This window comes from Oryza brachyantha, chromosome 4, assembly GCF_000231095.2.
Source record: "Oryza brachyantha chromosome 4, ObraRS2, whole genome shotgun sequence".
NCBI classification, from domain to species: domain Eukaryota; kingdom Viridiplantae; phylum Streptophyta; class Magnoliopsida; order Poales; family Poaceae; genus Oryza; species Oryza brachyantha.
Window position 1 is genome coordinate 2614664 of NC_023166.2, and position 16070 is coordinate 2630733.

A 16070-nucleotide genomic window follows, 5' to 3' on the forward strand; every position below is an offset into this window, starting at 1 on the left:
TCTCGATCGACAACCCATCTACATTGGCAGGCCATCGAATTCCTTAATCGGACTACGCATATCTCTTCATGATGTAACTTTATTCCATTGGGGTTTTATAATCCTTGTTATAAAGTATAAAGTACCATCTAACATCTAGAGTTACTTCTGTACAATATAATATTATGGATGAGTTCTAACCCAACTACTCATTGCCTCCGCTTGTTGTTCGTGATATTGGATATTTGAGGAAACACAAGCTATCTAATACATAATAAAACTAACTTCAAATTTCATGTTTTTGAAATATTCATCTCATATTATTTTTGTTGCATTATTTGTATGGATGCTGAATTCCTAGAGTAACGCTCATCGATTAATATATTCAATGCGGATGAGTGGGGTCCCTGATTGGGTCAGGTACGAGGATTGATTTGGCCCTGTTTATCCACTCAGGCCAGGTGAAGTCGGGTTCGGGTTCAGGTCTGTTCCTATACAATTCACCCCGCTTGCCTCGTTGCCATACCTATGGTAGAGATACTAAATTTCTAGCGTAACGTTCATCGATTAGTATCTAATCTTAATCTTAGACACAATGGTCCAACGTATTTATTAACATGAGAGGTATACAATCCATACGTACATAGATAAAAAATAAGAAATATAGAAAAGATTGGGTCAAAACAAAGAAATTATCCTGTCACCGCTGCTAGCCTAAAAAACCACGCCTTCGAATTCACACGCACAGCACGTACACCCACCCCACACAGTCTCCCTCTCCCACCGCTCGCTGCACTGCCGTCTCGGCAAACCCGTCCACGCACCCACCGCCGCGGCCGTCGGATCCCGCATCGGACGGCCCGGATCCCCGCCCAGGCACCCATCGCCCGCACTTTCCCCCACCCACCCCCCCAAAAACACGCCGCAACGCCCCCTCTCCACCCCCCATCCATTTTCCCTATTTCCTCCTCCCCCTCCCCCACCTCCTCACCGAGGCCACGCGCGGACGGGAGAGAGGAAGGCAGCGGCCCGCGGCTCCCCCCCTCCTCCCTCTCCCCACCCCCCCTCGCCGCCGATCGGCGATCGTGGCGGCGGGACGATCGGAGGGGGCCGATTCGGCTCGGGCGGCGCGGAGTCCGTACGTCTGTTTGTGTGTTTTGTTGTTGTTTTTGGTTGGGGTTCGTGTGGTTTTGGTTCTCTGCTGATGGATTGATGCTTGCTATGGAGGCGTGGGGGGTTGAGGGGTGGGTGTGGGTGGTAAGGTTAGGGTTGGTTCTGTGGAGGTTGGGGGCGCTTGGGTTGGGGTGGATGGGTTGGTTTTGGGGGGCGTGGTGGTGTGGGAGGGGGTGAGATCTGTGGGGGATTTGCGGGGGCGGGATCTGGGAGCGGGGGTTTCTGCGGAATTCTGTGGAATTTCGTTGATTTGGCGGAGAAGGTTAGGTTTGGCGAGCGTTTTGCGGTAGAAATGTTCGTCTCTGGGCGGAGTAAGCAGGATAAGGTGCTTGAGTTGGTCTTCCCATAGCTGTGTTGGTAGGAGGCTATCTCTATGCATGTATCCAGGTGGAAATCGTCTTCGGAGTGATTGCATGCCTGTGATCCGTGTGAAATTTAGGAGGTTGAGATGCTGATTTTTTGCTGAATATTATACATATATATAACATGATGGTTACATGGGGTGAGAGTTTTGTGTACGCTCTTTTTTTTTTTTGTTAAAGCAGAAGGCACTTGCAACTGATAGCATTGCCTGTGATAACTTCGCCTAGGTGCGAAAACGTCAGTTGTCTTTTTGTTGTCCTACATTACAATGAATTCTTCAGAATTCTGAATTGTTCTGTGTGTATTCAGTCTTGTTTGCTTGCGACCGGACCTTATATGACCATACAGCCTATCAATTCATACAATATCTTTATGTCCTGATACAGTATCATATTAGAAATGCTTTAAAATGTTTACTTATGTGTTTTTTTTTTGTCTTTGTAAGGTCACATCTCCTATACAAAACTAACTAATGTGCCTCCTTTTTTTTTTCTTATGCTAGGGAAGCAGTTTTGTAGCTCTAGCCTATTGGCTTCCACTATCTGCAACGGTTTCCACCATTTGTCAATACATTTGGACCTTGTAGCTAAGGTATGTGTATCACAGAAACCCTCAAATTGCTACAGTTGATCATAATGTTGGATGTTGATTGGCAGTGTTCCCTACAGTATCAACTGATTCACCAACTGTATTTCTACAACTTATTTTCTTTTCCAGAGAAGAATCCTCTTTTTAAAAATTTGCCATACAAAGTTTAGTAGACACACGATTTTAGTATTTCACACACCTTAGATTGATTTTTTTTTTGTGTTTGAAATATAGTAAGAAACTGTGTGTTCAGTTATATTTAGTGTGCTGTCTCGGTATTAAATGGCTTGTTTTTCCGCATTATGATTTATTAGGAAATCTAAGATAATGTTCATTGGTAGGATAAGGTGCATGATCTATCCTTGGCTATGATGGTATGCCTCTATCTATCCATGGATCTAGGTGCAAATCATCTTTATAGTGAATGCATGCCTGCGTATGTGTGTGAAATTTAGTAGATAGAGATGCTTATTTTGTGGAATATTGCATATGTAGAGCAGTAATGGTTCTCTTTGCATCTATTTTTTTTTGTTAAAGCTGAAGGCATTAGAAAACTGATAGCATTGCCCGTGATAACTTGGCCAATGAGGGGGAATCTTTAGTTGTTTTTTCTGCATTATAATAAATTCTTCAGAATTCTTAATTTGTTCTGTCTCTGAGTGCACTCGATCTTATTTTCTTGGGTCAGATTTAATATGATCATATGACTTATCAATCTAGATAATATCTGTCTGTCCTGATACAGGGTCATATTAGAAATGTTTTGAAATGTTCACTTGTGCCTTTTCGTCTTTATAACTTGTAAGATTGCATCACGTAAAGAACACTCACTTACCCCCTCCCTGCCCTTCCTTTTCTTCTGATTCTAGGGAAGAACTTCTGTAACATTAGTTGATTGGCTTCCTCTATCTGCAATGGATTCCACCATTTGTCAATAAATTATTGACCTTATAGCTAAGGTGTGTATATAACTGTTACCCCCAAATTGCTAGAGTTGATTATAATGATTGGATGTTGATTTACAGTGTTATCTACTGTATATATAGATTCACCATGTGTATTTATGCAATTTATAATTATGATATAAATTTTAACAAGAATTGTCCTTTAAAATTTGTCATGTGAAATTTAATATGCACTCATGATTTTAGTATTTCACTCATCCAAGATTGTTGTTTTGTAAGTGAAATATAATAAGAAATTATGATTTCAGTTGTATTTGTTGTGCTGTTTTGATATTGCATGGATGTTTTTCAGCATTATAAGCAAAACTAATGCAGGATCAGATGATAGAGTTTAATCTACCTATGGCTATGTCGGTAGGAAGCTATCTATACATTTGTCTAGGTGGAAATCCTCTATATATTAATTTCATGCCTGTGAATCTGTGAGATTTAGGAGATGGGGATGCTCATTTCTTGAATGCTGGTTATGGAGAACAGGAATGTTCTCTTTGTGCTCATCGTTTTGTTAGAGGTGAAGACACAGGAAAACTGATAGCATTGGCTATTTGGCTGTGATAACTTGTCCAAATACTGGAAATCACCACTGTTTCTTTGTCCCGCATTATAATAAATTCTTCAGAATTCTGAAATTGTTCTGTCTCTTGAGTATATTCTGTCTTATTTCCTTGGGTACATACCTAATATGCGCCGCGTTCGTTTTGGTATGGGTAAGTTAACTTACCCCAGCACGGAAAACATAGTAATAGATTAATACATGATTAATTAATTATTAATTATTAAAAAAATATAAAATAGATTAATATGATTTTTTAAAACAACTTTCCTATAGATTTTTTTTGCAAAAAATACACCATTTAGCAGTTCGGGAAGCGTGCGCTCGGAAAACGAGGGGGATAAGTTAACTTAAAGAGGGAGGACGAACGCGGCCATGGTCCTACAACTTATCAATCTAGATAATATTTCAAATCTTTTTTTTGGGTACAGATCTAATATGATCATACAGCTTAGCAATCTAGATATGTCTGTCCTGATGCTAGGTGTATTAGAAATGCTTTGAATTTTTCACATGCATTTTTTTTATCTTTGTTGATGCCAGGGAAGCAGCACTTCTTTACCTCTTGCTGATTGGCTTCCACGTCTTCAACGACTTCCACCATTTATCAATAAATTATTGACCTTGTAGTTGAGGTGTGTATAACACAGACGCCACCACATGCTACAGTTTACAGTATCCCCTACAGTATATTGATTTGTCATGTGTATTTAGATAACTTATAATCTAATTTATTCTTCCCATTCTGACATGAATTCTTCTCTTAAAAATTTGCAGTAGAGAATTTAAGATGCACTCATGATTTTAGTATTTCACATGTCCTAGATTGATGTTTTTGTTTGTGTTTGAAATATAGTTAGAAATTGTGTGTTCAGTTGTACTTAATGTGACGTGTTGTTATTGCATGCATGCTTTTCAGTTGAATAAGCAAATCTAAGCGAATTCTCATGGCAGGGAGTATTTTACACTATGCCGCTGTTTAAAAAGCTGCAAAAGTAGCCATGTGATGCAGGCTCCACATGCATGTTTATCTGGTTCTATGCCGTATTCAGTGAATTAGCAATCGATTCCTATGGTTTGAATCCATTTCAGGATTTGCCCGTTTAGTTTTTTTTATGTAGTCTCTGTCTATTGTTTGTAACTTTGCTATATATTTGTGTAAAATACTGAATGGTTTGTATTTTTGCTTGTTATATTTGTAAAATACTGATTTGATTCGTTTTTTTTTGCTTGTTATACTTGCCAGGACAATCAACCTCAAACTGTAAAACATTAATTTTTAGTGTGTGATGTTTTATTACATTGAACTCATTTAAATACCTCATAAGTTACCAAAGGACACAGTAAAGTTTTGATGCACCAACATAAGATCACTATGCTGTCTTCCTCAGAAGCATGTCATCTTGGTTCTAGTTCCAATAACCAAGCCATGGATCAGCAGAATTTACTGCCCAGCAATCCCAGCGCAGATGAACAGAATTTACTTCCAAACACTCTAGAGGATGAGGATTACCCACATTATTTACTTAGTAGTCATGAGGTGGAAATGCCAAATGGAAGAATGGCTGGTCAGCAAAATACAAGCATGAACTTATGGGATTCAGCTGGATCTAGTTCTATGGGCTATGTGGCTGATCATGATAGTCTTTTTCATGCCAAAAGGGAACATTTTGCTCCTCCTTTGTCTATTAGAGCTCCCTTAGTTATTGGAGGGAGAAGACGTGAAGGCAGTAGTTCATTGCCTTCACAGAGCTTAAACATAGACCTTAACCTCAATCAGGCTGATCAGTTTGAATCTGAGAATGTTGATGTGGTTCAGAGTAATGGACAACCAGGAATAAATGCTTTTCCTCTCAACAGGAGCCTTTCCATCACTGAGCATGTTCTGCGCCACACAAATTCTTCTAGTGCTACAGGAAATTCTTCACAGATTGCGAACCTTTCTAATGGCACGACAGAACAAGGAGTCAACATATTTGGTGATGATCGTTCATCTTGCAAGAGAAAGAATATTGATGGGAGTCTTGCAGAGTCTTCTGCCAATGGTAGCTCACGCAATCATCAGCGAAACAACAATATACTGGAACCTTCTCCATCCAGTCATGAAAGCACTTCTGGTTTAACTGTGCCTACCTCTACAAACTATGTTTTTTCATTCCCTCCTGCAGAACAGCTAAACCAGAATACTAATATGTCTGGAAATGCTATGTTGTCTCATCATTATTCATTATATGGTGGTTCACATGAGAGTGAAAGATTTCTGAGAAATACACGAATGAGAATAAGCCCTAATGAGCATGATCAATCATCGTCCAATCTTTTGCCTGAAGGAAGTCTCAGGTGTTCTGTTTATCAGCCTGTGCAGCAACAGTCTTTGTTTATTCCAGTACAACCTAGAGCATCGAGTTCTTCAACAAGTACTCTTAGTCGGCCTTATGTGCCTGCTGTCACTGAGTTCTCACAAAATTTGCACCGTGCTTCATCAAGTGGTAATTTTGGTTCAAGAATAGGGATTTCTCCTAGTTCTGCTGATACAACAAACCAGCTCTCTTCGCAAGATCCCAGTAGTAGCTCAGTGAGAAACAATTTTCCTGAGCCCCTTCTGTTAGGTTCTCTGTTTCCATCTGACTCAACAGAATTGCTATCTGTGCCGTTAGGCAGAAGCAACCAACAAAATTCCAGCTCCACAATTCGAACTGCAGTAAATGTAGGACCTCAACAAATTCCTGGGCTGAATGCATCCCAGCATACTTCTAGTTCAAGGGGGTCGGTTGATATTGCTAGGAGATCTTTGCATGCTTCTAGCATTCCTCAATCCAGAAGTTCAAGCATTACATCACAGCAGCACCGTGGTCATTTATCCACATCACATGAGATTCGACACCATCAACCTGGATCGAGCTCTCGTGCCAATCAGCTGCACTATGCTAGGGCAGTTACTCAATCCGTAGATAGGCAAACCTCAAATTATCTGGACCTGCAGTCTTTTATGCAAAGCATAACTGCTTCAAGAGACGGAATCAGGACGGTGTCAGAGGTATGTTCCTCTTAGCTCGACATAAATCTTCCTTTTTAATTAGCCGTAATATTGTGCAGAATTTTTTTATGTTTCTTTTATAAATAGTAATCCCATACTGCAATTAGCGGCATATAATGCTCTTCATGTGGTTTCTTGTTTTAACTGGTCTGTATTATATTACGGTAGAGGATAATGACAATTATTTTTTCCCTTTTTGAATTTTCTCTATTTCTTATTTGGGGAAAGTTTATTTATTTGTTTTGTTGGGTTCTCTTTAACATTTGTTAGGAAGGAGATATGACCAACTAGTTTTCTTGACCTTGCAATTTCAGTTATTTTATTTGCCTTTTAGTATGCGAGTTGTTTGAAGCTAGTAAGTTTAGCTTACACAGCAATGCGTTGCACTTGCACAGATATTTTAAAAGGCATGATGATAGGTATAGAAACTTGGGGACTGCACTAATCAGAAAATGATACTCCCTCCATCCCAAATTGATCATCATATAAGGTTTGGGTACAAAGACCAAGAATCTATTTAATCAGCATTGAAAAAGCTAGAGTCACAAATCCCAAGCTGCATGTATATATGCAAAATCGAAATTTGCAAATCACATCATAATTGATTGGATAGATGCATTTAAGCATTTAATATGCGTGTAAACCGAAGGGCTGTTCGCACTACAATCAATGCACAATAGGTACTCTTCTCATATATGATGATCAATTTGTGATTTCTCTTTTTCTCTTATACGATGATCCATTTGGAACGGATGGAGTAGTAGATAGAGATATACAGGTTTCTTTTATTATCTGTATTCTCTGCCCTCTCCCCTTAATAGGGTTTCTCGAAAGGGTAAAGTATTTGTGGCTTTCTTATGAAGCACTACAATGGTGATCCTTAAGATCCATAGTGATGAGATTTGTTTTTGGATAAGCTCTGTTACTTTTATGTTTTGCTAATGGGACTTGTATCACAAGCTAAATTGAACTTGGAAGTTACCCTCTAGCCCTTATATTGAGATTAAAGCAGCAGAGATTATCCAAAAACAAATCTCATCACTATGGATCTTAAGGATCATCGTAGGAATCGTTCTGCTTCATAAGAAAGCCACAATACTTTACCGTAATGGGACATGCATCACAAGCTAAATTGAACTTGGAAAGTGACCCTCTAGCCCTTATATTAAAAGCTGCCAAGCATTTATTTGGCTAATTTTCTAACTAAATTTGCCACTATTGGCTCTACAACAGTTATTAATCGTGTTCCTATACAAGGTGTGTTTCCTAATTGGAAGTACATCTTAGCTGACTAGTTTCTCCATATTTAACTAATAACAAATTAATTCATCTTTTATTTTGTGGACATCAGTCTGCCAATCAACTTGTGCATCTTCGCAATGTTGTTGAACAAATTCGTCAGGGAAGAGGTGGAAGATTTGAGGTCAGAATTGAATCTTTTATTTAATGCTATGTTTCAAATGTTTTGTTGTACATTTTTATGTTTTGCAATTGTGCATGTGTTCTCTATGTGGGGCTGGTGAATTATGAACCTTTCGTTTTGTGAAGATAGTGCAATCGATTTCTATGTTGTAGCAATGAGCTTTGCAGACTGCCTCATCTAGGTACTATTTGCCATTAGATAGGTCTTAATGCACAACCTACTATGCAACTTGTTTCAACTTACTGGTTGTATCTCGACAGTGCCCATGTTTCATTTCAAATGGTACATACTCTTTTTGGCTGTTTATTATGATGTGGCTCGTAGTCATAATTCTGTTAATCTGTTTTCAAACTAATGAATTCAACTTTTGCTCTGCATCCAATATTATCAGAAAGGGTATGTTGTTTTGGTGGGACATCTTATTCTTATGTATCCTTTTGTTATGTATTTTGACCCCCAAGGCTGATAATCTGTATTATGCAATATCACTTTGTGCTACTCCCTAAATACATGTTTTGGGATGTGTAGTCAAACACCTTTTGTTACAGATAAACATAAAATATTTTGGGATTTTTGTCATGTGTGCAATTAGTAGATTAGTCATGACTAATACTTTGAAACCATCATATTTTAATAATTCTCACGAACACATAGTTGGAAAAAAATAATCTTCAAAGGTGCAATTTGAAGAACCATGTCGATCTAGTAATCAACAAGTACAGAAGAATGGGGGGAGTGTATATTGAAAGGTGAATACTGTGTTGCGATTCCATCTGTATTGTTTCAATGATTCAATTAACTCCCTTATGTCCAGTAATTGTCCAAGGAAATATATTGATAAAGGTGGAAGGCAAATTAACTATGATATATGATTTAAATTTTATTATCTTGTTTGCACTTTGAAGATAGCCAAGGATCATCTGTAGACAATATCATGTATAATTTCTACAATTCATTTGCTTGTTGAGTAGCTTTTATCATTTGATCTGACTTATGTTTTAATATGTGTTTTTGGGCAGGATCCTAATTTTGAACGTGCACTTTTTGCAAGGCGAGCCAGTTTAATTGACAGACACCGTGACATGCGGCTTGATGTGGATAATATGTCATATGAGGTAAATAATTATAGCAGCTGTTCTGTCCATGATTCAGAATTACAGAAAATTAGCTCAAGACGATCTGATAGTTATAAATTGAAAATGAAACAATTCACTATGTGAACATCATCTGGGTCCTGGCCTCCTGGGTCACCTGTGGTGCATTGTATGGTACTATTCCCATTTCAATGATCTTCTGATTTTTGATATTGTTGAATACTAGTTACCTGAGGTTCTTTTATGATTGGGTAGAGGAGTATTTTGACTCCTGGTTGTGGTGTGATAGCTGTTTAACCAACTGGGAACCAATCAGTAATTGGACTCAGTCTGCTTAAATTCAACTGTTGAAATCTCTTAGGAAATTGATTTGTTCTAGTAACTGGCCTGGAACAAATGTCACCCTTAGGAAATTGGCTTATGCTGGTAACTGGCCTAGAGGCTAGAGCTAGTACCAGATGTGATATTTTTTCCTTCCATCCTTGATGCCTGGCATCAATTTGTCCATTGCCTGGTGTTGCAGTGCAGGACAAAGTTTGTGCCTTTTGTGGTGCCATTTAAATTAGATGATAGAATTATGCTGATTGCTGCAATTTGTTGTTTTCCACAGGAACTGTTAGCACTTGGTGAACGCATTGGGTATGTAAACACTGGACTTAGTGAGGAGAAAATTAGGACTGGCTTGAAGCAATGGAAATATGCCAGCATACTGTTTGAAGAACCTCTAGCTGGTGTTGAACCATGCTGTATTTGCCAGGTAATTTGAAGATCTACATTTTCTTAACTTGTTACATGATTTCTTGATTTTTGATTATCTCTGTAGATTTTGTTTGTTATATTCTTCCATAGCTTGCTTTCATTATAAGGCATGATAGCTTTTAGTTAGTGATGGTCAATTACTCTGTTATTGTAATCCTCTTCAAAGTGGTTCATCTGCCTTGGCTCTAATATCTTCTTTCAAAATTCAGGCACTACAGTTCCTAAAATATCTTCTGCCAACAATCCAGAATCATCTTTTCCTTGATCATCTTACGTGTTAGCTTTTCTGTTTTGGCATAGCTTATTCTTCTATTTACTTCTGCTTTAAGCCTGAGATGTGTGTAGGTCAGGAAAGGTAGTGAGAGGTGAAGGGCAAGTAATCCAACTGACTTTAGCACTAGGTTGTAGATTCACTCATGGGTGAGGGTAATAAATGTTTCTAGAAATTTTGTCTGAGAGGCTACTTCAGATCATCACTTAAAATGAACAGCAGGGTTTCTGCTCTGGTGAAGAAGCTGTAAAGTTTGAACCGAATTAGCCATGGTAAAAGAGAATAGATATAGAGTGCCTGTTCGGTCGTGACCGCTGTGGCCTTTTGCGCTGCGGTGGCACCTCATAACCACTTGGCTGTGGCTCCAAAGCAACAACCATCACACTAATCAGCTGCTGTGGGAGAAGGCTGGCTGGCTAGTTGGCTGCTGCAGTGCAGCAGCAGCCAGGTGAAGCGATCAGGCCTAGAGAGTCCAAATGAGAAGTGCTAATCTTGAATGAGCCTCTTCTATATTTTGCTAACTGCTCCTACTAGTGATTAATTTTAGATGTGGTCTATTATAGACGTAGATCCAAACGCCAGAATTACTCATCTCTAATGCAAACAGCTGATGTACACAACAACAACAGCAACAAAAGAAACTTGCAAATATTGCATCCAAAAGTCCAAGGCAGCCTTGCTGAATGTATATTTTTGGGTCTTGCAGGAAGAATACGCCGCAGGTGATGACATGGGCAGACTGGACTGTGGGCATGACTTCCACACAGCATGTATCAAACAATGGCTGGTTATAAAGAATCTGTGCCCTATTTGTAAAAAAGCAGGACTGGGAACATAATTTTGGGCGCGTCCACTTGAGAGGAAAGCGGATAGCCCCCTTAGAGCGAGTGGTTGGTTATAAGGCATGTTGCACCTTCCAAGATCCAACATACAAGTGGAATTTATACTATAGGTGGTACATGGTACTTTACCTGAAAGGCGATGGCTGTAGACCTGTGGAGTTTTTTTCTTTCCTTCCTTTGTTTAAACCTAGATTTGAAAGTTCAAAATTTATTCAATAACATTCAATTGCAATTGGGCATTTCGTAAGTTTTACCCCTCATTTTTTTCTCCGCTGAGGTTTGTATTCTTGTGGGTTGGGAGCTGGAAGTTGTAACCAATTTCTTTCTTTGAAGAATCCATCTATGATCCTCAGGGTTACAAGCAACAGGGAGAAAAAGAGGTGGATACGGTGCACAGTATCAGTTGCTCTGGAACGTCAAACATTTATCTGAAATATTGAAATGAGGCTATGAGAGGGCCCTGTTATCTATACCACTTGATGTAGTATTGTGTGCCCTTGGACACCTTAGAAAGAGAGATTCAGAGATGTACTAACATGCTGAATTTCCGTGGATTCCAGTCGTAATCAGTACTAATATTTTGTGTTTAATACACTGATGATACAAGAAATGGCAGAATGCAACTACGGGAGTATACACGATCATACACATATTTGGCAGTTCATGTTTATTCACTCGGCCTGTCCGCTGTCAGGTACGGTCTGCCTGTACGAGTTAGCTGCTGCCGCCGCCATGTCGTTCTCGCCGGAGAGCTCCTCCAGCGACTTCCCCTTCGACTCCGGCACCAGGAACGTGAAGAAGAACCCGACGACGTTGCATCCGGCGAGCAGGAAGAGCGAGTTGCGCACGCCGATGCCCGGCGGGTACCCGGCGTCCGTCTTGCTCGGGTCCGTGCTCTGCGCCGCGTACAGGAACCCGAACGCCCCCACGATGGCGCCCATCTTCCCGGCCGCCGACGAGATGCCGTGGCACGTGGAACGCAGCCTCGCCGGGAAGATCTCCGCCGGCACGATGAAGGTGGTGGAGTTGGGCCCGAAGTTGGCGAAGAAGAAGGTGAAGGCGTACATGACCACGAAGCCGACGTGGTTCCCCGGCGTCGTCCAGTGGTGGTACGGCACGGCGAGGCCGAGTATGAACGCCGTCATGAGGATGAACCCGCCGAGCTGGATGGCGAAGCGCCCAACGACGTCGATGAAGAAGACGGTGAACCAGTAGCCCGGGATGGTGCCGCACAGCGCCACCAGCGTCTGCGCCCGGGAGATCTTGAACATCTCCTCCAGGGCGTTCATGGTGTCCGCCTTGGGGAGCCATTGCACCGCCGTGTAGATGTCCTTCTGGAACAGGTTCTGCGAGTAGTAGGCCACGTCCAGCACGAACCAGCACACCGTCGTGCCCAGCAGGTGGTGGCCGTGGCGCCGGCCGAACTCCCTGGAGAAGAGGCCGTACTGCTCGCGGTCGCGGCGCCTCGCCTCCTCCTCCGCCACCGCTGCCTTCTCCTGCTCGTCGACGAACTCGACGTTGAGCACGCGCGCCATGTCGGCGGCGGCCTGCTTGTCGTTCCTGGCGACAAGCGCCGTGTAGCGCGCCGTCTCGGGCATCTTCATCCGCCAGTAGTAGGTGAGCAGCGCCGGGATGGCGCCGAACATGAGCACGATGCGCCACGCGTAGTCGGCTTCCGGCACGGTGGAGCCGGCAGGGTCGTCCCTGTACGCCGGCGCGTCGAACCGCGCCTTGAACGCGGCGGACACGACGAGGGCGACGATGCCGCCGGTGAGGTTGCCGAACCCTTGCATGGCGAACACCGCGGCGATGAACGCGCCGCGGGTGCGCTTGTTGGCGTACTCCGACATGATCGTCGCCGAGAGCGGGTAGTCGCCGCCGATGCCGAAGCCGAGCCAGAACCGGAAGAAGCAGAGCGTCGCCATGACGCCCTTCGCCGACGACCCGAACGAAAGGCCGGAGGCGAGGCAGCAGATGACCATGAGCATCAGCGTCATGCCGTACACCTTCTTGCGCCCCATCTTGTCGCCGAGCCACCCGAAGAAGAGCTGGCCGGCGAGCGTGCCGCAGAAGGCGACGCCATTGACGGCGGCGGAGACGCTGGGCGGGAGCGTGCCGGGGCTCCTGGAGGCCGCGTCGAAGTAGTAGATGCGCCCGAGCAGCTTGGTGACGAGGGAGATGGAGAAGAGGTCGTAGGCGTCGGTGAAGAAGCCCATGCCGGCGACCACCACCGCCGTGAAGTGGTACCACTGCGTCTTCGCCGTGTCCAGCGCGTCGAGCACCTTGCGCTCCCGAGCCATGGCGGCGCCGGCGACTCTACGCCTCTAAACCTTCTTGTCAAATTGTCAGTGGCACTAAAGCCTACTTTGTGTTAATGGAAATGCATGCATGAATCATAATCATTGTAGTTATATAGTGCAAGGAATTTGGAATTAGTGGCAGGTATTAGCTAGAGAGAACAAATCCTGGAACATTCTGGTTTGTTCATGCATGGACAGTTTTAATTTGTTGTGGTTCGTATGCATGTGTGCCATCACACTCACACAGTGTAGTGCATGTCCTAATCTTATTGGTATTTTGGCACAGCTTGTGAGTGGTCTAGAACATATTTGTGCCATATTTTTAAAATATACATTCTGAACTTATGGGTCAAAGGTCACTGTTTTAACTATTTTCTCCACTAGAAGTCTCTACCGTAATGTGAATTTCGTGTAAGTTGGATGGAAATTCATTAGAGTTTTAAGCAACGGTGATTTTTCAGATTACCATTCGGTGTTAGAGTTGGGCTTGTGTTGTTCTGTTATAATGTAATTACATAGGATTGTGATTTCTGTGCTCTTTAGTACCTTTTCCCATATTTGATCAACATCACATTGCACTACCAGGTAGAGAAAATAATCAAAAGGCAACGAATCCACTCGACATACATGGATGCATGTCGATACAACTTTCAAGTATTTTTGCTAGCAAGGACAGCCAAATTTTTTTCTTAACCAGGAAAATATGCACGTTCAGATATTTTCTTAATTCAAATAATGAACTATTGATTCATGGATTGCATCTTCCCCGCTGTCTCCGGACTGATACATGATGTATACGTGCATCGTCATGTATGTTCTGATTTGCTTTTTATAAACATTTATTTACTACAGTTTTTTTTAAAAAGCTGAAAATGGACATGCTAATTTTCACCCTATGTACTACCTCTTCTATTTCAGGTAAAATATTTTAGTATCTATATAAATCTCGACATAGATAAATTAAAATCTCGTAACCTTTAACCAAGAGAGACGATTATAATGGTTGCTTGGTTCTGTTGAACTTCTGGAATCGCCCATGGAAACTGTGTTTCCTTATCTCAATCCGCGTGTATTTGGACACATCGAAGAGGTCCAACAGATCACGATATTCCACACAAATGTTGACTCAAAGCTTTGACGACGACTATAAGGGGCTGTTTAGTTTTTAAAACGTTTTCCAAAAACATCACATCGAAACTTTGGACATCTAAATAAAGCATTAAATATATATAAACATTAAAACTAATTAAATAGTTATGGAGGAAATAGTGAGACGAATCTTTTGAGTCTAATTAGAGCGTGATTAGCCATAAGTGCTACAGTAACCAATGTATGCTAATGACGGATTAATTAGACTCAAAAGATTCGTCTGCGGTTTTCGGGCGAAATCTAAAATTTGTTTTGTAATTGGACTAAGTTTAATACTTTAAATATGTGTTTAAAGGTTTGATGTGATGTTTTTGCAAAAAAATTTTACAAACTAAACAACTCCTAAATTAAACGTATGTAAAGAATTTGTTTTCTTGGCACCTTACATGAATCAACGAAAGACAACAAATATGCCAATGTACTTTCAAAACAATCAAATTAATCAAATTGTACACGAACGTCTCCTATCCTTATCAGCTAACCACGCAGTCAAAGGTTGATAGTTTAATTCTATTTTGTAATAAGTAGCAAGAAATATTAGACGGAGTAAATGATATATTCTCTTATATATATTTTTTCTGAAACTATCTAATGAATTAAATGCATGGTAATTTGACATACAAGCACGATCATAATTTTTGAGATACCGAAAAATTAATACTCCTGTTCAAATTAAATAATCCTCAATCTTGATTTTTATCGTTTGAGGAGTAAATTGCACTTTAAACCATATTTTATTACTCAAGTTTGAATTTGGATCACCCTTAAACCTTTATTTTTACTTTGAACAAGTTAAATTGCCATGGTTGTGGTTTGGACCATGTGCACCGAATAATTTTTTCAGTACAAAATTAATTACGACCTCAAACCATCGGTTCCAGTATAGCAGTGAGCTCCTACCTATTTGCAGTCCAGAGGTTAGACATGGTTAGAAACATTAATTGTTCAGGGTAGTCTAAACCATGTTAATGATAAATTTACTTCGACTAAAATAAAAGATGGATGTAGGGATGGTCCAAAACAAAACTTGGGTAATAAAAGATTGGGAGGATGGATGACAAACTATTAGAGATTGTTTTTTCTCAAATTGTCAAAAAAATCAAGGATGGAGAGGATGGATAACAAACTGTTGGAGTTGCTCTTACTTCCTTTGATTTTTTTTGACACCGTTAGACTTTTTATATACGTTTGACCCTTCGGCTTATTCAAAATTTTTGTCCAAATATATAAAATTATAAATCACATTTAAAGTTACTTTAGTAATAAATCAAATCATAATAAAATAGTCAGTAATTATATAAATGTTTTGAATAAGACGAAGGGTCAAACATGGATAAAAAGTCAACGGCGTTAAAAAAATCGGAGGGAGTATAACAAAAAAAATTGAATTTTCAACCTTTAATTCGAAATGGATATTGAGGTTTTTAACCGAAGTTTATTTTTCAGCTTTAACTTTTAGATTGATACGTACAGACATGTATATGAAAATTTTATTCATAAATTATATTCAATCTATATATATATGTCGTTTGACTTTTTTCACGGATAACCTAAAGATGAGGGTCTAAATTGAG

The 16070-nt window shown here is 40.7% G+C and overlaps 2 protein-coding genes across 2 annotated transcripts; one reads left to right on the forward strand and one right to left on the reverse strand.

Moving 5' to 3' along the window:
* Positions 1–1035: 1035 nt before the first annotated feature.
* Positions 1036–11290, forward strand: LOC102700135 (probable E3 ubiquitin-protein ligase HIP1). The gene is made up of 9 exons (XM_040523110.1): positions 1036–1117; positions 2018–2106; positions 2973–3062; positions 4165–4256; positions 4868–6658; positions 8010–8081; positions 9101–9196; positions 9786–9932; positions 10912–11290. The coding sequence occupies exons 5-9, from the start codon at positions 4976–4978 to the stop codon at positions 11041–11043; spliced, it is 2130 nt and encodes a 709-aa protein (XP_040379044.1). The 5' UTR covers positions 1036–1117; positions 2018–2106; positions 2973–3062; positions 4165–4256; positions 4868–4975; the 3' UTR covers positions 11044–11290.
* Positions 11291–11433: 143 nt separating this feature from the next.
* LOC102699856 (probable inorganic phosphate transporter 1-5) lies at positions 11434–13403 on the reverse strand. The gene has a single exon (XM_040523111.1). It carries the CDS (start codon positions 13345–13347, stop codon positions 11719–11721), a length of 1629 nt encoding a protein of 542 aa, XP_040379045.1. The 5' UTR covers positions 13348–13403; the 3' UTR covers positions 11434–11718.
* Positions 13404–16070: the final 2667 nt, after the last annotated feature.

Bases quoted from the DNA above. Each gene is read 5' to 3' on its own strand.
- LOC102699856 (XM_040523111.1), bottom strand. From the start codon at position 13,347: ATGGCTCGGGAGCGCAAGGTGCTCGACGCGCTGGACACGGCGAAGACG.
- LOC102700135 (XM_040523110.1), top strand. From the start codon at position 4,976: ATGCACCAACATAAGATCACTATGCTGTCTTCCTCAGAAGCATGTCAT. The intron at 6,659-8,009 runs GTATGTTCCTCT...TGTGGACATCAG, and splicing joins GAATCAGGACGGTGTCAGAG to TCTGCCAATCAACTTGTGCA. The intron at 8,082-9,100 runs GTCAGAATTGAA...GTTTTTGGGCAG, and splicing joins GAAGAGGTGGAAGATTTGAG to GATCCTAATTTTGAACGTGC.